This window comes from Dromaius novaehollandiae, chromosome 13 (assembly GCF_036370855.1).
Source record: "Dromaius novaehollandiae isolate bDroNov1 chromosome 13, bDroNov1.hap1, whole genome shotgun sequence".
In the NCBI taxonomy this organism is placed as follows: domain Eukaryota; kingdom Metazoa; phylum Chordata; class Aves; order Casuariiformes; family Dromaiidae; genus Dromaius; species Dromaius novaehollandiae.
Genome location: NC_088110.1, coordinates 2882296 through 2905997, shown reverse-complemented (window position 1 = coordinate 2905997; position 23702 = coordinate 2882296). Strand labels below are relative to the sequence as shown.

The 23702-nt window shown below is 41.1% G+C and overlaps 1 protein-coding gene across 1 annotated transcript in view; it reads right to left on the bottom strand.

The window, feature by feature from the left end:
* GLG1 (golgi glycoprotein 1) overlaps positions 1–23702 on the bottom strand; it is an 89464-nt gene that overhangs the window by 40960 nt on the left and 24802 nt on the right. Inside the window, exons 2-4 of the mRNA XM_064519410.1 lie at positions 7531–7563; positions 5113–5199; positions 1582–1797 (exon numbers count right to left, since the gene is read on the bottom strand). Of these exons, the coding sequence (XP_064375480.1) occupies positions 1582–1797; positions 5113–5199; positions 7531–7563 (336 nt within the window). The remainder of the gene's footprint in view (positions 1–1581; positions 1798–5112; positions 5200–7530; positions 7564–23702) is intronic.

Below are 23702 nucleotides of genomic sequence, written 5' to 3'. Positions count from 1 at the left end.
ACACTACTGTAGTCTTGCTCAGCTAGGTTCCTCCCATGCTACAGTAAGTATTTTAATTTCGTCAAGCCACAGGTAATATGCAGACCTGATAAGCTGGGATGCTTGTAGTATACTTCTGAATCTGTACTGATTATTGAAACCAATGTCTCAGTCCAAGGGATCCTTCAGCCTAGTATTAGAAGAGAGCCTTTATCTTCTGGAGAAAGGAAGTCACTCAGTTGCTACCAGACTGAAACTGCAGCACTTGCAATTTCCTCCCACTTCTACAACTACTGTTATTCTTGACAAGTAGTACTTGTTTTTGTGCTTTCTGTTGTCCAGCTAGGCCTTCCAGAGTATAATTGCACTTCAGATTGGCATGCTATGGATGAATTTGCTTAGAGCAGTCAACTTCTCACTCAAACTAGCAAAATTTCTAACAATTAGATAGCTATGCGTCCAATTTCTGTTAGCTAAAAAATTGGTGTATTTTTCATTAAAGCTTTTCACCTTCTCATTGACAGCTGATTTAAGAACCTAATTCTTAAAAATGTAAGAGTTATAATTAAAAAACATTGTAAAAAGTTTATAGTCTAATTTTAACTTTATCCTTAAACATAAAATCTTACCATAAAACAAGCCACTCATTCATGCAGCACTACATAATTACTGCCTGCATTAGCTACACTGAAATAGAGGGGGAAAGATAGTGCCTTGAAAATCACGCCGCTTCTAGTTGCCATAAACTTTTTTTGCATTTCCTGCACAGTCCTTAAATAACACATCCGTAATGCATACAGATTTTCTGAACTAGGCACTGTCCCTTACTTCCAGTGAGGCTTCCTAGTGCAATGGACTGCTGCAGAAGCTGAAAGATTTAATGAGGGCTAATGAATACAAACACAAGAACAGTCAAACTGGTACCTGCTACTACAGAAATATTAGAGTGAAGAATTACAAGAGCAGTACAGTCGATATCAACAGACCTCCACTTAACTCTTACAGGGCAAAAGGACACTGATTTATTCAGTAAAACCAGTACAGCATTAAAGAGTCAGAGCTACTAAAATCTGATACTAGAGATTAAGTGCCCTTCAACCATTTTCGTTTTGAGTGAGCAAGGGGAAGGGAACGGGAACAATTAGAGACTCTTGATCCCTTCTATCATCCACAGACTGAGAAAGCAGAACGGGTTAGCAAAGGCCACGCTACCTCAATAACTCTCCTGCATCAGACCCAACAACACTGAAATAAGTCTAGCAATGGGTCACTTAAATCTATTTTTTGGATTCATCATATCAAGTCAAACCTAAGCAAGTGTAACTAAAAAGACAATGACCTACCAGATTATCTGTAGTATGGTAAGAAAAAGACAAATGAAAGTCATCTCTATGAATAGCAGTTCCTCATAGAGCAACGAATGCACCTTATTAAAATGGAACTACACAGAATTGGGACATCACCCTCTTCATACAGCTTAAGTATTGCATGGATTTTCACAATTGTAAGTAAGACCACTATAATATAGTGTTGCAGGATTTGTGTAAGCTTAAGTGAATCACTTTTACAAGCCTATCGACAATCTACATGTTCTCTGGATACCTTTTCTCCAGGTCGAATGCTGCCACACTTCAGGAGATTGATATCAGCCTTGCAGTCATCCATGAAGCCACAAATCAACCGATAATCGCTGAAGATAATGGCTGTCATTTTAGTGATGTACTGATGGCACTGGTATTCAGTGATGTTTCCTCTGTGATCCACCAAACAAGACACCAAAAAACCTTTGCCAACTGGTTCATCTGCACACTCTTTGATCTGTTCAAAAGAAAAAAAATGAAGAATACAGTGGCTGCAGCTACCGATTTTAAAGATCTTAAAAATGTCCTCAGGAATAGACACTTGCATCTACAGTTTCAAGAACTGCTGGCAAAAAAGCTCTCTAGGCCTAAGGTTAACTTTCAGCAAGTCGGACTACTTGAATATTTCTGAAATGAGAAAGAACTCACTTGTGCCAATATCTGAAGTAAACGCAATGACCTTGAAGATTATCGGTCTTCTGGCCCAATAATCATCTTCGATAATAATCATACTGAATCCCTGCAATCAAGTGGATTTGTAGGAAAAATGCTACTTTGACAACCTTTATTTAGAAAGCTGAGCATATTATTATAGCATTACTAAATCATACCTGGGCCCCCATTAACATTTGACCTTGTACAGTGTAACATTTTGGCTAGAAGTGAGATTGATTCAAAAGTCAATATAATATTTATTGAACTGTTTATAACTGTCTAGAAGTTGAACACATTACTTCAAAGGAAAAACCTCATCAGGATTGTTTTTATCAAGCTCTTACAGGAGCTGATTGTTGATACTAAACCATTTTACTCAGTGGTCTGAAAAAAAAAATCATTGCTAATAAAAGCTGAAAGCTGTGCAGAGACTGGGAGAGTAGTATACATGAACAGACAGGTCCTCAATATAAATCACAGCCTGTGCTGTTCAGGAAAGAAAACAATAAAGTCAAAACGTCACCTTCAGAAGTAAAAGGCACAGGCCGTTTTGACGGCGTCTTTCCAAAAAGAAGTGGAAAAACACGGCTGCTTATCCGTTAAGGACACTCCCAGAGGAATACCGAGATCAGGAGCAGCATAGCAATGCCTTGCTCTGTGCTCCAAGAAGCGTCAAGATCACACGGCCTCTTTTGAACCCCGGGAAGACCCTGTGTTGAAATACTCGTCCAATTCTGGTGTCCCCTATTAAAGGAGGATGCTGAAAAATGAAGCTGTAAGAATGAAGAAGCAGAAAGAGCACTTTACAGTAAGAGACTAGAGTCCAGTAACTACACTTTTTCAAGATTGACTCGATTACATCAGTTTTGCTCCTGTGCAGGTAACTAAAGGGCTCATCAAACTAAAAGGAGACCAGCGACAATCAGTAAGCTGGGGTTGTTCAGATACCAAACAGGGACAACACTAAGAAAGCATACAGTGAAACATTTCTATCAGTTTCTCAAATACCAACTAGTAATCTTTATACTACGGGGGAAGATGTTGCTAGAAAGAGATTCAAACAAGAATGAGCTCAGGACATCCTGTGCCAGACTCACACAGGTCAGACTAGACGAATAAAATAAATCTTTTTCTGCCTCAGTTTATGAAGTCATTACTTTCTATTTAACAAGTAAAACATGCAACATTTTAAAAATATGACTTGAAAGCAGATGTAGGCTGGTAGAATACTTTCTATTTAATCCATATTAGAAAAATGTAGCTAAAGGTGGATTTTACTATTACAGAGAAGTCAAAGTGCATCTTTGTTTTAGGCAAAAAACACATGTGGTTCACTGCAGGGTGAAAGGGAGAGAGTTGAGCAATCTTTCTCTGCGAAAACTATGTCTTTGGTTTGGCCCTACTTCAGATGAAGTATCATGAGCCAAACCAGCACACAATGGCAACACGCTGTTTTCAGAAGAGCCTGGCATCAGAAACAGACCCAGAGCTCTACAGCCTGAGTCAGTGAACTGTGTAAAAGATCAAGCAATCACATGTGCTATTGGCTGGCCACCTCTAAAGCGACCACCACTATCCGGTAACCAACTCTAATTCTGGATTAAAATTATAGCCAGAAGTTAAAGTTGTAACAGCTGAGAAAAACATTGACATTCACATTAAATTGGTATTTAACCAATAATACTAAAGACAGACTCTTCAGAAAGCGCGCAGTTGAGAGAGTCACTAATTCACAGATGACTATCATTAGACTTTAGTCTTCTAGCTGTACTTCGTTCTAAAACACACACACCAGGAAAATACCTACCTGTTAGTCTGAATTAAATAAAAATGTTAATAGACAAGTACTCTGCATGTGAGTTCTTAAAGATTTTAAGGCATTTCTACTAAACACTGTTCAGTGGAATGGCTTATGCACTTCCCTCAGCATTTATCAGTATTAATCAACTGATCAAGCATATACGACTACTATTACTTATCTAACTACTTACCAAACGGCAGAATACCAGTTCAGGCCATTATTCACCATCAAGTTACATAAGAGAAATACTGGCAATTAACGTACAGCTAAGATTCTGTGCTTTTCCCACCGCATTTAGAGACCATATCCAAGATTTGGTGCACAATGTTTACAACAATATCAGATTGTCATTGTACAAAAACAGTAACTAAGCACATTGTTAAGAGAGCATTTTGAAGAATGCCTAGGTTATAAAAATTCTGCAGCAGTTCCATGACATAAAACAAAGTTGCAAACAGAAAACATTTGTCTTTCCTTGACTGCAAAAAGTAGGATTCAATAGATTTGGCAGCGCTTTCATTTGGGAGCTACTGAACTCCAAACACAGCATAATCCTTGAATGTGACCTGCTTTCCTGCTGCTGTTCAATCTTCTAGCTTTCTAAATTACAGTTTTCCCACTAATGTTACCATTACTGCAACTCAAATGGTACTAAAAGAAGTGGAAGCACAAGCCAAAACAGGGTAGGAGGAACAAGCTATTGAGTACCCCTCAGTCGTACACTATTTCCCAAACTTTTGGAGCCAGACTGCTTTGCGTGCTGCTCTCAAATTAACTGAAAACACCGTAGAGAAGAGGGAACAACATAGGTGATTCCAAGCATTTGAGACCTTGGGGAAACTACACATTTTAAATCTACTCTGAGCGCTGCCATATTCCCTGTGCCTAATAGGCTGGTGCGACAAGCAAGTCTGCACTGCTGAAAGCTAGACTTACGAAAAACAAACTGCTGATGCAAATGGGCTGGGGAGAGAATCTGCCATTCATGCAACAAACTCTCCTCCAAGGAAACCTACTTTAAATACCCAACACAGAGTCCCTGGAGTAATTTCCTTTGAACTTAGAATAAGAAGAGTATGCTGACTCACTATTTACATCTATGTGTCTATCCTCTCTGCTAGATTAAAAAAATGAAAAGTAGACTTACTCTTTTTTGGAAGAAGACTGAATGAAGTATGTATGCCCAGGAATTTGACTTAAGGCTAGAGCTTCCCCAAGCCCAAACACATTATTCTCACTCACCATCCCACAGAGATTCTACAGAAAGGGAAAATCCCCCAATGCTGCAACAGCGGCCATTCCTTTTCTCTGGCTCACCTCAGCAATAGTGGACTTGCAGACTTCTCTGGCCACGGATTCGAACTTTGGATCTGTAGTCAGGTTCAGCTTGTAGTTCCATAAGAGCTGGAGAGAGATTATTTGTAGGAAGAAGGTTTAAGAGCTTGCCATTGAGAAAGAAGAATAGATATTTTGTTTCAGAAAAGAATAAAACATCAGCTATTCTGAATCTGTATCATCTTTCTACAGTGCAATAGTCAATGCAAAGCAAAATCTCCTTGACAACTATTTCCACAATAATTTTCTCATCTTGAAAAAATTCAGACTGCTAAAGCTCTCTTCATAAGGTCATGAGCTGACCCATTTAAAGAAAATACATCTAATGAAGGCAATTTCATAACTGAAAGGATAAAACAATGAAAGCCCTGACTTGCTACCTGCTACATATTTAGCAACACCTTTAGCCCACCACAGCATCCTGCGTAACGGCTTATTTGCACAACACATGCGATATAACAAAAAATGGACATCCTCGATGTGAGCAGGTGTCATGTTGAAAACCTAACAAAAATCTATCATAAGCAGCAGCAGACAAGGCAGGTGGTTCCTTACTCGCGTCCTTCTTTGGAGGGCTGTGACTAGACACAGACATACTTTAAACATACAGGCTTTTCATCTTGCAGAGCACAATACACTAGATGAGAGATTGCAAAACACCTCAGCAAGGGTGACTTTCTCTAAAAGCCAGAGATTAGCTCATTTAAAAGTCTAATTCTTGCACAACGATCTAATGCATCTAATTTGGGGCTAGTTACACTCTACATGTATATACATATCCCAGATTTCCTCCTGAGGCAAAGTAAAAAACACAAGACAAGATAGCTAAACCTCAGCAAATTAATAAGTGAAATTTTTGCCCGAGAGAACCTCTATTAGCTTGTGTGTTTTCTCCTCTAGGAACTTATGTTACATTTAAACATTTTAAATGAACATAAAGGTTAAGCAGGTTTTGAAATCCAATTACTCTACCTTTGTGAGAAAAACAAATTAATATCAAAATGGTAAATAGTTTGGCCACATTTCTGTTATGAAATTTGAACTGTACACAAAATGTAGGCAATGTTTTCCCAGGAGAAGTATTTCCCAGGTTACCAAAGGCTGCAGAAAGAGGCAAAGAAATTATTGTTTGGATGTGGAATTACCTCTCCCTCTGATCTAGCTTCCAATCATTTCCCATCAGCTTCTGCCTGGGAAGCTAAGACTTTGCCCACACTTCCTATTTGTGAATGGCTTCTATAATCCACATGGCTTAACATCTGCCTTGTGACATAGAAGCTGCCATTTAATCCAGCAGAAGAAAGGTCCAATTCTGATTCCTAAAATTCTCATTTTCTTCCTCCTTCAGGTAATTTCTCTTGGCATAACTGATGGATTATGTCAGATACATTTTAATACTAGATCTTATCTTTATTTAAAAAAAAAAAAAAAAAGCAAAAAGAAAATAAAACCCACATGAAACAAATTAAAGCCTGAAACATCATGTGCCCTTCACCTTATCCAGCCCTGCGCAGCAACAGAGAATTATGACTGCCATGAAATCAGGCTGCACAGTACTAAAGGTTAATTTATAAACACAGTTGGAAATTACTGGTTGTACAGCATGGCCGGGTTTTATTTCTGGAATATATCTTCCAACAATAACCCAAAATATAGCTGTTCAAACATATGAAACTAAGCCCGTCATTGAGGTGTGCACTTGTCTGTTCACGTCCAGGGCTAAGCAAACAATTAAGGATCCTGATGTGCTGTATTCTGCCAGAATGCTAATGAGAAAAGACAAAGGAAATCTAATACCAGTCGCAGCTTTGATCACTTTTCCTAGTAGATCTCAGGATTTTATGCATCAGCTTGACAGTCTGAAAACTGGCTAACAGTTTCCTCACTGTTAAATAAGGCGATGGAAGGAAATTTGTTCTAAAACTAGCCAAGTGGTTCAAACTGCCTCTAAGTATCACACCCCCCTCCCAGCATATTCCAAGTGAGCCTGAGAATTTAGCAGCTGTGAAAGCAATACAGAAGGCTCGATCTTCAACAGCTGAAATTAAAGAGCATTTAAATTCAGTATTGCTCACATCTTTCCCAAAAAGAGCACATTGCACTGCTCCCAGTAACTCACGGGAACCACCCTCCACCCCTAAAATAGGAAAGACGTCTGCTATCTTCCTCTTCGATACCAAAGTACAGCGTATACTGTACTCTGCAGTCTCCAATACAGCTCTATTGGCTATATTGGGTTAAAGGAGTTGTCTTGTGGGTTGTCTTCCACTGTAGGGCTGTCCAGAACTCAAACATGTACCGATTCCTTCTGCAAACTCTATGCAAAACACCTAGGGCTGATAAGGCAAGTAGGGTGCAAATGCAATCAGCAGAGACTGAATAAAGCAAAACAATACTTACATGATTGCAGTCTGAAGAGATTTCATTATCTGGCTGAAAAAAGAAAAAAAGAAGCGTCAGTTCACTACTGACATGATGCGCTTAACATACAGAAGAATATCAACTCGTAGAAACTAATACATTGTCAACTCTTTTTCATCCTAAAAAATGATTTGACATAAGCCATAGGAAATTGTAAGAGCTGCATAATAAGAGTGATGATACCTAGGTACCAAAAAAATAGAAATAGCAGGCACTTTACACACAACACTGTCTTACTCTACAGCAGGCAAATTGCACAGGAGTTGCATTTATGTAGACAATGCAAAGACATAACCGATGCACTTGTGTTTGGCCCAATTGCCTGAACTAAGAAGGCAGAAAGCATCTGTGGGAAAACAAGGATGTGGTAGAAGAATTTTATTTATTTTACTTTAAAAAAGTTTCATCCATACATCTGAAAGAGGAAAAAGAGACAGACCTGAGATTTACACTGAGATACTGGTAACACCCAACACTCACACATCATTTCAAGATATTTACCGCATTTTTGATTTTAAAGTAATAAAGATACTGCTATGTCCTCATGACAATCCCAGTGACAAGTACAAGTGCACAGTCTACACTCTAACGTGTTCGAGAGCAAACACCCACTCTCTAAAGGGAGCCACTTTGGGAAACGGCTTTGACTGCAAATCATCTTTCCTTCCTTTCAGCCCGAGTTGCTCTTTCAAAATGGAGAGGCCCTTCTAAAATTATACAACCCCCTAACTCCTCTCTGTTGCAAAACAGTACGAACACAGGATACCATCACCTGCCCATCTTATCCATGCAAAAAAAGAAAAAAAAACTGAATCAGAGTTGATTTGACAGCAGGGAACTAGCATTTAATAAGTCTCAGAAAGCAAGCAAACAGCCTACATCCCAAGGAGTTTTTCAGTCCGAGTGTTTGTCTGCTGCACGACATGTTATGCCAACACCTGCGCTACTGCTGCTTTGGAGTAAGCAAACAGAAGTTTATGGGAAAAAAGGGAGCAGCCTAGAGGCTTCCAAGTCTTTAATTACAGCCATTATTAACTGAAGCACTTTTGTATAGCAGGAAGTAGCAGAAATTACCTCTCCCATTAGAATACAAGTAACAAACAGTACCTGAAGGATCACGTAAATAATTATAGCTTGCTCAGGCTGCCGCTATCTAAAACGGTATGTCCCAAAGTTCTGGTAACGTCAAAATTGCCTTCTTTAAAGGCTAAGAGAAGCCTGCTTATTATTCTCAGACTGCAGAACTGACGCTCGAAACTCAGAACTAAGACGAGAAGGCATCCAAAGATGCATCCCTCTAAGGCCAATACATATTACTTACAAGGTGATTTTTCCTGGATTTTCTGCACCCATCCTCATCATTCAGCAACAGCTGGAAGTTTCAGACTGAGCTAATTTTGAAAGCAAGGTCAGAATGCCCTCGACTGAAGTTGCCGTCTCAGTCTTTCAGTCAAGGACAGTTTCTTTGTGAAAGGATTTAGGCGAGCACTGTCCTTCTCCCGTAGTGGACAAGGCTGATCGACCGTGTCTGGCAAGCCAAAGAATTTGTAAGGGCCAGAGCGCGCTTTCCCAAAATTGGTCGTCTTGGTCACTTCAGTTATTTCTGCATCCTCCAGCCTCGCGACCTTTGCTTCAAACCCACCAAGGATTAAGGCTCACTTCCTACATTAACATGCACCCAAGAAGATAACAGATTGGTTCTCTAGCTTTTATTGAAATACACAACACTGAAATACCAGTCTTGCCTGTACTCTGCGGTAAACCTCAGCTCTGCAAAAATCAAGCCTTATTCTTCTGGGAACAGTAAGGGAAGTTAAATGGGACCTTATCTGATCTCTAAAGAATAAACGGACTGTGTGCAGTACTAAAGGCACAAAAGCATAATACCTAGCTGATAACCCTGTAAATGTGGAACAAGATGACCACCTACTAGCTCCTAACTGGAATCCTTTCCTCCTACCATTGCAAGAGAAGTGTAGGAGAGACAGGTATAGGGCCACTCTTGACCTGATCCTCCCAATTTATGTGAAGCAAAATAAAAAAATTAATTTTTAGCATGTCTCATATACTGAAGGACTGCTTTTGAGGAAGGAGAATACAAAGCAAGCCTCCCCAGTGCAACCCCTACCAGCTCTCCCTTTCTAATGGGATATCTGTGGCCCTCCATCCGCTACATTCACTCAGGAGAACTTGCAAACACAAGCAGTTTCCAAACAATACAAAAACTTGCATAATAAGTAACAGTCATGAAAAAAAGGTCAGCTTCAAATGGCTATCAAGAAAAGCTGAGGAGCAAGAAAAGCTGCCTTGGGTCACTCCTGTGCAGTCAGTTTGAGAAACACGAATGCTCCGAGGTCCCTGGGGCAGGGGGGAAGGAGCAGAACAGTGGAGACCAGCACTTCATGGTAGTCAAGGCATTTTAGGGAAGGAAGCTGATGGAAACAAGGATGTTCCACTAATTAGTGAGCCAGAAGGACTCCTCTAAAATCTCTGAATTTAAAAATTAAAAATGGGCTTTACAGAAAACACACGCCCCTCCGGGCCCAGAAGCTCTTGCTTGGTGGGCATATGATATTGCATCTCTTCGCGTTTCTCTAAAAAGCTCTCCACAGACTTCACACACTAACACGCATACTCCAAATTATGAATACTACTTCCTACCTCCCAGAAAAAGCATAGTTTAAGACGAATACCTGCTATAGGCAACCTGGACAGGAAAAGCATTTCTCTCATACTGAACTAACACTGTATAAAGTAGTATCATCACAAGAGGGGGCTTTTTTCATCCAGATCTCAACTCACTGAAACAATGAGCCATGACAGCCTTTTAAAGCAGCCATCCCTATTTTAAAGAACTCTGCTGAAGCACAGAGAAAATTGGGTCAAAACTACACAGCAAGTCAGCCAGCTACCACCAAGCCTAGAAGATGTGCAAGGCATCGGTGTTTTACCTTCAGAAACAGATCGTCGTCATGCTGGTACCCAGCAATGCTTATTTAGTCATAGCTATATCATGAGCCAGTGTTGGGCACTAACATCTAGTGAAGATACCACCTGGGATGCAGCTACTGTCACTCCAACAGTTTGGGAGACAGAGTCCCTTTCAGCTGTATATACTGAACAGGCTTGATTTGGTCTTCTCATTTCATCAAGTCCTAAAAAAAACAATTCACCTCACCAGATTTTGGAAAGGTGGCAGGCAAGGTTCATAACCAGCTACTGTGGATGAAATGTTGAGGTCTTAGAAGAATTGTCTGCAGGGTTGGTTTAATCACCAGCAGCTGCCTGACCTTCCATTCCTCACTGCCTTGCAAATGTCATGCAAATAGAAGACTGAAGTCAACAGCCCAAGTGCCTTCACTCTCAGATCTTAATCCTTCCTTAAAGCTGGGAAAACGGGATGATGACAGCCATTTCTACTATCCTTTTGAAGCAAGAGCAATGGTGCACCTGTTGATTCTTGCTTGAGTCAGTCCAAAATGCATGGTCCCCAATGCCTGAAGCTTATCCATAGCTGGTATGTGCTGAAATACGGCTGATCATTCTTTTCCAACAAGTATGGAGCAAACCAACAAAATAAGAGGGAGTTTGGCTGTGGACAGGAGGAACCCAGGAGACATTCTCTCCCTAAATTCAGAAATAGATTGCAAAGAGATCAAACCGGTCAACTAGGAACGGAAGCCAATTAAAGCAGCTACTTTCCAATAAAAGAGAAGGCAGGTCCAAGTCCAGCCAGCGCGTGGGGGTTTCCCAGTTTACTGCACTGTCACATGGACAATACGCTGCAGAGCACAGCGCATACGCAATACAGGCAGCTCAGTTCTTCACCAGTGCTGCATTTCACCACTCTGACTTGGACAAACATTTATCAATACTACCTGTAGGGATACAGCAGAGCCTGCAGACCTAGAGCATCTACCAAGGACGCTATCAAGCCGACGAAGGGGAAAATGACTTCTTGGCTATGCCTTCCCACAGCCAACAGCAATCCCTTTGCACTGAACGCACCCTGCCAGGCTGGGAAACCTCACAGCAAGGAGGGCAATTCGACCCTTGAGTATCAAGCTATCTAGGCTTATGATGGCCAAAAAGCGTACAGGCTGCATGCAAGGCTGGGATCAAGGAGAGATCTGGGGGAGCTACAGTCCAGGAAACCTGATCCAAACCCAATCCTCTTCCCAAGTTAACCACTAGATATGGAATAGGCAGGGGAAACACTAACAGATACAGTATTCTAGGCAAGAAAAAAAAGCATGGCTTGGGGGAAAAAAAAAAGCCACACACTCACAAACCCTCATGCTTCAAGCCTGCTGGAGTGCTGCGCCAGCAAGCATACGGCTGCAGTAAACCATTTTCACACATCCTGCAATAGTGAGAGTGTCGTATGTGATAAAGTTAAACTGGTGATAATATTCGAGTCCAAAACCAATGAGAAAAGACTCTGTAATTCAATTATGCTTAGTAAATAATAAAAGGTGCATTTGAAGTATTTTCTAACGCCAGCAATTTGTTAGCGCTAAAAACAACTCCACGTGCTGTCGTGTCAGCAAAAAGCCTCCAAACTTGATCATTCATGTTTTTAAGAGTCAGTTTGAAGCATGACACTGTACATAACTTCATGCTGGTGCATGATATATCAAGCTCCTAGCCTCCATACACTTTGGTTATTTCACATAAATAAGCTTTTCACTTACAAACAGAGAGCTAAGGTCTGCAGTGCTGCAAATTGTTTGATTACATAATTATTTTTTAACCTTGGTTAAGCACTCCTAGTGCCTAACACTGCAATACAAGTCATATACAAATATACAAATATCTAACAACCATCTCCTGAATGCATACAGGACTTTGAATACATACTACAAAAGACCAAAAAAAAAAAAAAAAAAAAATCAGAGCCAACAGCAATTTCTTCAGCCACTCTCTCCCCCCCAAATCAGAACAAGTAGCAAACTACCCCAAACTCCAAGTTCTGTAAGGACGTTTTTTCCACTATTTTAACTGAATTCTAGATTCCACAGATTTTTCCATCTATGCTGACATAACGTATCTTCCAAGAAGTCTTTTCACATTAAAACAAGCATGTTCATTCAGAAAAGATTAATCACAAAGCAAGACCAGCTAATAAATCAAAACAAAATCCCAGCAAGACACATTAAATGTCTGGTCCAAAATCCAGAGAAGAAAAAGCCAAAGATGAAGCGAGCCTTGCCCGGTAAAATTTTAATAATTTGGTTACTTTTTGCTTGGTTCATGTTGTCAAAGAACAAAGTCTTAAGTAAGCTACAGGCCTTTTCTCCGTGGTAGAGATCAATCTCTTTGCAAATACCCAGTGCAGTAAAATGACACAAAATGCTCAAGTTTTATTTCCAATGCATGAAAAGTGACCACACTTTATGATGCAATTCAAGCAAATACACCGATTCCATTAACCTCACATGAAACAAAACATCTTTGATTGTGATCCTTTATTACCAGCAGGTCATTTTCTTCCAGCTATTCCTGGGAAACGAGGTGGTCTGTCTGAGGCTTGCTGCTGCCACAGCTGCTCCAAGCAGAAAGCGAAAAGCTATGTGTAAAACAGCCTCTCACACAAGCTATTCTTGTCCCTGTTGCTCCTGTCTCCCCTTGCACGGTGGACTTTCAAGCCCTTAAGGCCTCTTAGCAGGGACCCATTTCATTTCAACACCAATCCATGCATCTGAATATGTCTAGCACTCGGCACGATCAAAGCAAACTCATCACAGATGCTTCTATTTGTTCTGCCCTTACTCCCCCCTCTTGTTATCCTCTTGGAGATATTCCAGCCAGCTCTGATACATCACAGAGCAAGACAGACTGAAATTATCTGTTTGCCATGAAAGTTTGGCAGCACTGTTTCCAGATATAATGTTTCCCAATATAATGTTTCCCATAACACTCCTCCACAGCAGAGCTCTGCTACCAAGCATAGCACTGACACAGAGAACCAGATAAAGCTAGGAGGTTGCTGCATCTGGGCCTGCAAAGCTATCCTACAGAGCTAGCAAAAAACTTTCCAAAAATCTAAATGCAGGCAAGGATGATGGTAGCATCAAAGAGGAAGAAAAGAGAATGAGAGCCATTGCAAAGATTAGGTTGAAGTCATTGAAGACTGCTAAACCATTCTGATAGAGAATTGGGGAGTATTCTGCTCAGCCTTCCTCTTCTCTTCTGCTGGCTCTGGCTCATGAAGGAGTCCAAAAACCCCAGCAATTCAGCAGAAAAACTGCTGTTTTATAGTTTTCTGCCAGGCTAGCAAGAACTGGCTCTTAGAGGAGTCTGACCAGCACCAATATTGGGAAAGCACAGCAGGATCTCCAACTTCAGCATCAGCAAGTCCAAATACCTGCTAAAGCAAAGATGCAACTACCCTGAGCCAACCTCCCTCTGAAACTACCTTCCAGGAAGACACTCTGCCTTAACCCCAAACCAGAAACGTCCCAGAGTAACTCTTCCAATGAAGAGGCACAGTCAAAGTATAAGTTTCACCAGTGCTGTGCAGTGTCTCACAAGGGGATGTGAAGAAGAAAGGAGTGTAGCTAGGAAAGGAATAGAGCCCCAGGCAAGTAATTCCAACGCAACGGCTAATGAAAAAGCACTTATTAGATGAGTGTTATCATCAACTCTTAGTAAGTCCGATTTCATCTCTCATTCATTCTCAATACAGAGGCTGCACATCTTTCAACCGTACTTCCTCTGTAGGAATCCAGGCTGAGCTTAACTTTACACAAAACTCCAAAAAGCTATAGAGAGCTCATACGCAAGATTTGATTTTACGCAAAATAAGGTCGTTAGCATGACAGAGCCCTAACTCCCATGAGGACCACGTTGTCTTAAACATACTCCTTTGCTTGCCAAAGAAAAACATTCTGGATACACAAGGTCTGGGGCTACAGAAATCTTGGTAAATTAGCTTTGTACAGAAGCTAACAGAAAAGTTCACACTAAGCTACAATTTAGTGCATGTCCCAAGGCACAAGTGCAGCACTTCCAAATTCAGGTTTCAGAGAGATTTGTTCTGCTTACTCCTGTCCCCACTCCCACAGCATAATCAAGTGTTATGCTGCAAAGTAAAGCAATCAAGTCCTGACAATTATGATTCACGGACACCTTAATTCTCCTCCCAGTGCTTGTGTGCTTGGACAGTATCTCTGATCATTACCATGCTTCCTCCCCACACTAAAGGCTCTTGCTTCATTCAGTATAAACAGCGAGCAATGCTCTAAACAGACAACTAGCCAATATTCATATTTATCTTCGTTATTCACCCTGTGGCCTCATGACTTCTGTTTTCCACACTGAAAGCCATAGATTGCTCCTGAAGATTTTTCCCCGAGACACTCTGGAGCATTGCCCCACCACCATCCTTTCAACAAGGCACATCTGTCTCATCAATCAGAGCTTCTGTCCTCACCAAGACAAGATGTGCATCTCATATGCCTGTCTTTCAGGGGCAAGAGCAACAGTGCTTTAATCCTGATTTATATTCACACATTCCACCTCAGAACCAAAATAAGACAAGCATCCAAACAGGTGGGAAGCAAACTATGCTAATTTTAGCTCCTGTCAGCTATTCTACTTAGAAGCAATGAAAATCAAATACCTCAAAGAAGGTGCTCCAACGTTAATCACAAACCACAAGAATATTTTTATTTTGAAGTCTTACTTCTTTCCTTTAGGACACCGGTGCCCTACTCTTTCTCCTTTCCCCCTCAATTCTTTAAGGCTAGAGACAGAATAAGCCTTGAGGCACCTCTAAGATAGTTATGTCACGTCAGAGCAATAAAGGAATGATTACATTTAGCATCAGTACTTCCATAAATTGCTGGACATTATCCCGCACTAGTCCCCTATTCCAGGAGGTTTCCCCCCCGCCCAAGATGTAAAAGCGTAATGCCAAACCACAGTCCTGCTCTGATGGCAGACAGTCCAGTCCCGCAGCACTTGCTGTGCTTACGCTACTTCTCTTCATCCCATCCTCTCCCCGTTATGTTCTTGCACACACCTACGAGGCCACGTTCTTTACTGCTACAAGAAAGGGAGTGTTTTAGCTTCCCACATAACGTTTGCCTCCCCGAACTTCCTTACGATAGTCAACATCTCTCTTGTTACAACTGTCTATCTTGCAACACCAAAGCAAGGGGGAAGATGTAGTAAGAGGCTTCCTGCAAGCTGGAAGTCTTTTGGATTGTGGCTGTCAGTCCAGCCGCCTTCCTGAGAAAATATGTGCTATGCCAGTGGCCCCAAAAAGCAGGAACAGCCTTCATGCAGGTAGTCTCCAGCCACTTCCAGCAGTTGGATTTGAAAAAAAAAAAAAAATTGGAATTTCCTACAGAAGATCTGCAGGGCCTCAACATGGCCTTCATTTCTCTTCCGCAGTAGCGGACAGGTAAAGGACGACCCCATGCAGGACAACAATAGGGTCACAGTACCCAATTGCAGTTCTTACGCTTCAGGGTTAACCATCACACTCCTTTATCACCACTTGTAAAAGTCAGTTTGGTCCCGGTACCAGCCAAAACATCACAAAAATTATGGCGTGAACACCAGATTGTGGCCAGCCACCAGGCGCTTGTGTCTACACTCTCCCCTAGCTGCATCCACAATCTCTTACTTTACTTGCAAGCTCACTGGAAGACGCTTCGCCTACCACCCAACAATGGTGGCCTGAAGCACTTGAATGCTATGGGAACAGCAATCTAAAATACTGTCGGGACACATTGCAACATATGAGAAGTCTGTCATGTCAAACGTTTTCAGGTTTCTCATGCCACGTGGCATGTGGAAGCTGAGAAGAGTCATGCTGCACACCAGCTCTTGACTTGACATCACTTACAAGGGCCAGAAGTTTGGGTTTTAAAACACCCGAAGAGATTAGCTACATCAGAAAATAGCCAGCTTCCCACATTAGTCACTCAAATTCTCCTAAACAAACTTCTTTGCCAAAATACTCTGAAACCAAACTTTCAGATTATTCAAAAAAAGCACATCCTGCCTATGACAACACAAAGGCAAAAGTTGCAGGCAAAAGTTGTTAAAAATTCATTTAGGGAAGAGTACTGCCATTCTCCACAGGGGGAATAAGCGCAGATAAGCACAAAGCGTTAACAGGCATTAAGCACAGCACAGCCCACGATGAAGGCTTGCAAGTAGCACCGCATTCTCCGACAGAGAACTAAACACTGCCCCGCCAGTTCAAAGGGCTTCTCCAACCAGACATTAGTGCCTGCCCACATGAGATCGGTTTCGCTAGATTCTCAGCATCACCAGCTGAACTTCGGGGGAAAAGCCTACAGGCTATTTTTAGACAGTCCTAGAAACCGCACACTGTCCTGCTTCCATTTAGAGCTCCGCACGTATTAGAAGAGCTGTCGGGAAATATATGTTTCAAAAGAATTCCCACTCCCTGCGCTCTCCTGCATTTCAGGAGGTAATTTCGGAGAGCAGTACTGAGCCGAGTTTGCCGCAAATGATAGCTGAGAACAATCCACCACCAATTTGCTGTCCTCCGTCGCTATAAAGAGCTGATGGCAGGCATGCAAGATGTTTCAAACCTTGAAATTGCAGAGCAGGGCACCCTGCGTGGCACGTTCACTTTAAACCAATGCCACTACCTGTTTTGCAGTTCTTCTCAGAAATATAAGCTACAGCTAAATGCAGAGTCAGACAAAAGAAACCAGTCCTGACCGCCAACAGTGTGGCCTTCGCCATGATAAGGTAGCTACTACCTCGTATTTGACTGAGGAATTGAAGCACTAGTTCTCTTTCCACATATGCTGAAAAACAAAAACAAGGGTGCTAAACCATACCACTGAAAGCATAGCTTAGAAATCCAGGGGTAATGCATTAAGGAAACCAGCTCCAAGGAACAGAGACCCTAGGCTGGAACAGAGCCTGGTAAATGCCATCTTCGGAAATGAGACCAGGCAGGCACACCAGGTTCAAAATTCAAGGATGCTTGTGCAAATACATTTCTTGTAGCAGTAGCAACAGGACAGCTAAGTCACAGGGGACCCACCATGGGTCATTTTTTATTAAAGCCATCAGTATATAGCAGGTTCCTGAGCTACCATGTTGCCATTTCAAACCTTTAGCTTCTTCCTCCTGGAAGAGCTGAACCTTTGACAATCGTAAGCCTGTTCTGCACATGCAGCCAAAACAGGTTCTCAGTGAGAACTGCATTTGCTTCAATATCTCAAAGCTGAACACCCCATAGGAAAATTAACAAAAAAAAAAAAAAAAAAAAAAAAACAACCAACTTTTTTCTGGTTCCTAATCTATAAAAAAAATCACCTATTGTCAACTCTCAAAGGTCATAATGACCAGAAAGCTACATTGATATATTTACAAGTTCAAGAAGTTTTCCATGTAAAACAATTCTTCTAATCTAGTATTTAAGTCCAGTATTTCAGCTCTACTTTAACAATACTACTCTTCTGCATTTTAATTAAATTTCCATTTATATCGAAGAGCAGCTTTGATGCATAAAAAAGTAATCCAGTAGATAATGTCTTGCCATTTTTCAACAATATTAAAAAAGATGGAAACATTAAGATGCAAACATTAAAATGCAAACATTTAAACAATTACAGCGCATACCAATTTAGTCAACAAAAAAACTGCCAAGTTTAGATATAAAAGCTAAAATTAGCTGCAAAATAATATAGCCAGACTAGAAAACTCAAAAAAAAAAAAAATTACTACAGTGTTCAAGCAAGACTGAAATTATTCAAATCTAAGCTTCTTGCTTATTTAAATCAATCTGCCTGGGAGACACAAAAATTGTTGTGGTAAATTGATTTCCCCAGCGTCTGGTTCTCTTTTCTAAGAGCCACAAAAGGAAGAGGAAGAGACCTGAGAGACAAGAGGAAATCTGCCGATTCACATCATCATCGGGGATTTTGTATTCAGACAGATCACACCTCACAACATTAAACCCAGTCCTAAATATCTAACCAAGGAAAGCCAACTGGGCTGGTGACAGACAGGCACAGTGCAGAAAGACCTCATGCACACAACAGAACTGCTAGGTGTAGTGTGCAGCTGTAGACCCCAACAGCAGCATTAAAAAATAATAATAATAATAATCAGAAAGACTTTTTTTTATTGGAGACTCATTCAATGCAGCTTGGCTAACACTTTTTTTTTTTTTTTTTTTTAAAAACCACTATGGCAGAATCTTTGCTATACCACTGTACTTCAGCAAAGCACACCTAGACTGTATACATCAAGTATATAAAAAAATCTAAGCCAACACAGACAGTTAATGCCTTTACTGAGGTGAAGAATACAGAATTAGATCACTTCTGCCTGGCCAAAGGGTGAGAGCACTCCATTCAAAAGACGTACCTACCGAAAAACAAGAAAAATTTAACTAAATGTTTAGAGCATTTAGCAAAAGAAGAATTGTGCTGCTATAAATGGCAGCTTGTTTTTAAGCTTTACAATGAAGTAAGATGACGTAGACCCAAAAATCCTAAAGCCATATCATGCAGCACCTTGCAAGACTTACCGTTCACTATGAACTAAGCATGTGGTCTTGAAGTATTAACATTTGGGCTTTTCTTAAAAAATGAATATTGGCGCACGCAGAATGAAAGCAATTGCTGTCTGTTCATTTTTCACAGGGGAACGGCATTTTATGTGAAAAGAGTTATCCAGAAACATTTACTATACACATCTGCACCAATAAGGAAATGAGTCATCAACCCACTGGCAGGGCTGATTCATAGCACACTGTGCATTTGTGCTATTTAGGAATCTGCGTACAGAATACAAGCAGAAGGCAGATGCAAGCTACAAGTCGTTTTAAGAGACTATATATAAACACAAACTACTGTAAATGCATTTGTTTTTCGTCTTCTGTTTAGGCAAAATTTCTTCAAAAGCACAGCACCAGTGCAGTACCGCACTAAGTGTCGGCAGAAGTTTTTAACCTGGGTGAATCATACTGTTTTCTTTAAATGATTGGATGGGAAAGCAAAGTCTAATGTTTATTTTAACTCAGGTTTAAATTGGCTGGATTTTGTTCAACAGAAAATTCAACAGGAATACGTCTTTAAAGACATGGTTTCCACGGGATTCTTAAACTACCAAATAAAAACTCTGCTTGCCTTCAGAGCACGCAAACAAGAGCCTTGTTACCGTACCGAAGCAAGGCTCTTTCGTCAGCCCGCCAGACTGCATATTGATTAAACGGTCTGCTTTAAAACCTTCTTCCCTTGATTTATTCCCTTCTTTTAATAACCATAATGTTATTCAGAAAGCAGTAGTCAAACCGAGTGCAGATGTCACCCTGAGACAAGGGCTTTAGACGCTGCAGCCTTCCTATGCGTCAAGCCCTGTCTTCAGTAGGGCCAGGCAGGACCTCACCATTAGCATGGACTTCTCTCCTAGACATGAGGTCATTTGACAGAGTTTGGCCTAAGAAAATATTTTATCTACAGGAACAGGAGGAGGGAGAAAAGGATCAAAACAACAACCAATAATACCCGTATATGCACTGGTTTATATCAGCTTTGCCCTTCCTCCAGCGGTCAGATAGGTCTGATGTAGCCTTGCTCCCAGGAGGAGATAGGGGCTCGGAGTTGCAGCACGCTCCTCTGCAGGTACTTGGCTCCTCTGGCTCAGACGCTTAGCTTTTAGTGCATTTCACCTTTCTGAGAGCTCCTTTCCGAAAAGCACTTGGCTTTTTCAGCTTGAACTGTTCAACTCAATAGCTATATAGGGTTGTTAGCTAAGCATTTTGCCTTAAAGCTCTGAATGTAATGGTAATTCAGGGGATTTAAAGAGACCCCATGGTAAGCAGCCAGATCAGAAACAGTTTCCCTTAGGGCGAAGGAAGAAAATATATCTGACTAGTTTTACACAGATGAGCAACTTTTCTTTTTTTAAAAAAAAAGATATACTTGATAACAGATTCTAAAAGTGAGCTTAAAGAGATTTCTGGAAGGAAATGTTAGTAAAAGATGTCTTACTGCTCTGCAGAGGAGCCAGACAGCTGCATGCAAATCCTTCAAATTACTGTTTCCATAACTCCTACTTAAACAGCTATGAATAAAGACAAGCCACAATTAAAAACACTGAGCATACTTCCAGCTTCTCTGCTAATACCTAAATAGCGAAAATAACGGGGGAGGGAAGCACAGAGGAAAAAAAGTAATAATCTAGTCACTGCCACGCTACACTGCTACGGCAGTTTGGAGGATTGCATTGGGTATGGGTAAGAGCAAGCAGTTATCACCTGTAATATCACTGCTGTACAATTCTCACCTGCCAAAATGCTGGAATTCAATCAACAGTTCAAATGGTTGGTTATTCTTCCTCCTGATTATTTCTGACACACAGCAAGAAATCAATTATAGCCCTAAAAGGACCCAGCCACCTGTATCATCAAGAGCAGGCCAGCAGGCAAGCGCATGGGCAATGCTAGACTGACTTCTTGCCACATCTTGGTTTTTCAGTTATACCTAAAGCAGGATTTCAACAGAATTTTTAGGTATTTATTGCATGTAGGTAACAACAGTCACTTGATAGAAAATATTTTCTCCCCCAGGCAATGGTGGTGGTTTGCATACAGTTATGCATTATTAACAAATTTATGACTACACAAAGTAATGTTTTCCTACCACCAGAGGCCCAACTGCAACCAAACAGTACAAAAAGCTTTATTTACAAAATAAAATTCCTAGTCCTTAAATGCATGGAAATGCACAACAGACAATACCTAGTTTTCAGGATTTGCCATACGTTGATGGCAAAGCCCAGAGGCAGCCCTCACTACAGGACCTGCTGCTGCAGAGATTATTTTGTCATGACCAATAAGGAGATTAAGCATATTTTCCTTAGCAGACAACATTTAAAACAGGACTTTAAGAAAGTTCATTACACTGAAGCAGAACGAAGTTCCTATCAATCCCTTTTCCCCACATTTTCCCTTTAACATTTTGAGTCTAATCTATTAATCATGCAGCGGAAGGGCATAAATGTGGGTAGCATGTCCAAAAGGAGGCAGTGACATACTTCTGAGGACTTGCAGGGGAAAAGCTGACAGCAGTATCCTCAGCTGAACAGTTTTCTGCCTGATGCGAGCGTTTAAACCCCTTGTGTGCAGATTTCTATCTGGATGATAAGAAAATGAGAGAATGGTGGAGAACAACAAGGTGAGATCCAAAAGCTTTAGGCACAGGTCAGCATTGCCACCAAAAGAAACTAGTTCTCTCCCCCCCCCTCCCCCCCCCCCCCCCCCCCATCTCTTAGACTAAGCTTGTTTTTGCTCAGGGTGAGAAAGTAACTTCATGTTGCTGGGTGAAGGAGCTTGTCGACCTCCATACAAACGGACAAGGAAGCTTTTTTCTTCTTAAATCAACCAGATTATTGAACTATTTGTCTTTGCATTTTAAGATTACCATACAATCAGACTGGAGAAGAAGCTGGAGATATGACTGGCCTGAGACAATTCTTAGGGAAAGATAAAACCAGAATATCAGAGGTGAGAGGTGCATTGAACAGCCAGATCTCCCGAAGCAAGTCTGGCATTTCCAGGCAACACATCCTGAGGAGTAAGAGCATCCCTGGTAAGCGTGCACAAAGGAGCAACATGGAGCACAGTAACAGCTAATACCACCTCTGTTATGACACACAGGCTACTGTATTTATTAAGTGAAAACTAAGCCTAAAGCAAAATCTGTATTGGAATTGAGCATTCTAACCTCCACTAGCAGCATTTGGGCAAGAGCCCAGTGGCACGCCAAGAGTTTGAGACATCTGAAAACAAGAGCAGATGGAGAAAGCCAACAATAAAGTCTTCTCCAGTGACTATCGAGCATTCACATGCAATCCTCGCGTTCCCACCCCCCCCCCCCCCCACAAATGGAAAGTTATTGTACGCAGATTTCTGTAAACTACATTTTAACTCAGGCAGTGCAATAAGGAGCAGACATTACGGCCTTGCACAGGAGGGCAAGATTTTCTTGGTGTGTCATTATCAGATGCATTTTGAAAGTAATCGTAGCCCACGGTGGCTGCCAGGCTTGGTACCAACACAAATAGCTTGCTGCTCTGGCCCAGACAGTCTATAGGGCTTAGTAATCTATTACCTCCCTCCTCACTGCCCTCAAAAAACAAGAAGCAAGAACAGGAACACTTTAAAGCAAGTTAAGCACTGCCACGTTCAGACAATTTTCACTTAATCACAGGCCAAGAATTGCAAAAGCAGCATTTTCGGGCTTCCTCAAGTCTGCAAAATTTGATTAAGTAAATGCAGATCTAAATTTGTAGCTATAACATAGCATGTACCAGATTACCTGAAGTAACCAGATTAATAAGGTTATATTTATAAATGGATATTCTAGCAAATTACTACACTAGCTTTGACTTTGGTGTCCGCAGAGAAGAAACTGAGGAATGTAACACGAAGTTCAACCTATTTCTGCACAAGAGAAATTTTCCTATTTTAGCTTATCCTATTTCCGTAACACACTGTAAAACAATTAATTCCAATTTAAGATACGCATGAAGTGCTCAACGTAACTAAAGTGGCATAACTGTTCTGTGGAAAATCTGCATTTAGACAAGCCTGTTGTCTTCATGCCTCTCAAATTGTTAGAGCACTGTCATTTCACTGTTACATGCATTTAACGGGAAACACCCGAAGGATCACTAACCAAGATGTACAGAGGGGCAATACAAGTAAGTGTCTGTGTAACTATTCTCAGTGGTAAGAGCTTTGGATGTACCTGTATTACGAAGCAAGGTTTTTGTTTGGTTGGTTTTTTAAGTTTTTAGGTGTACGTAAAGTCATTTAGGTGAAGCCTGTCAAAACTCAAGCTGCAGTTTTACAACAGTTCACCAGCTTTTCACTTACTTCCTCTGAGCTGCATCAGTCGACTGTCAGCAAAAACAACCCCAAACCATCCTCCCCCTTCTACTTACAACTTCTGCGGAGAGTTTTTGGCTAGTTTTCTGCTCTGAGTCTGTTTTGAGCTGCTTCAGCTCAGCAGAAGAGTCAGTACTGCTGCGAGGAAGAACAACACAGGACAACGGCAGGACTCACTTTGGTCAGCCTGAGCCATCAGACCTGCTCCCTCCAATTTTTTTTTCCTGAACACAAGACAGATGTACCCAAATAA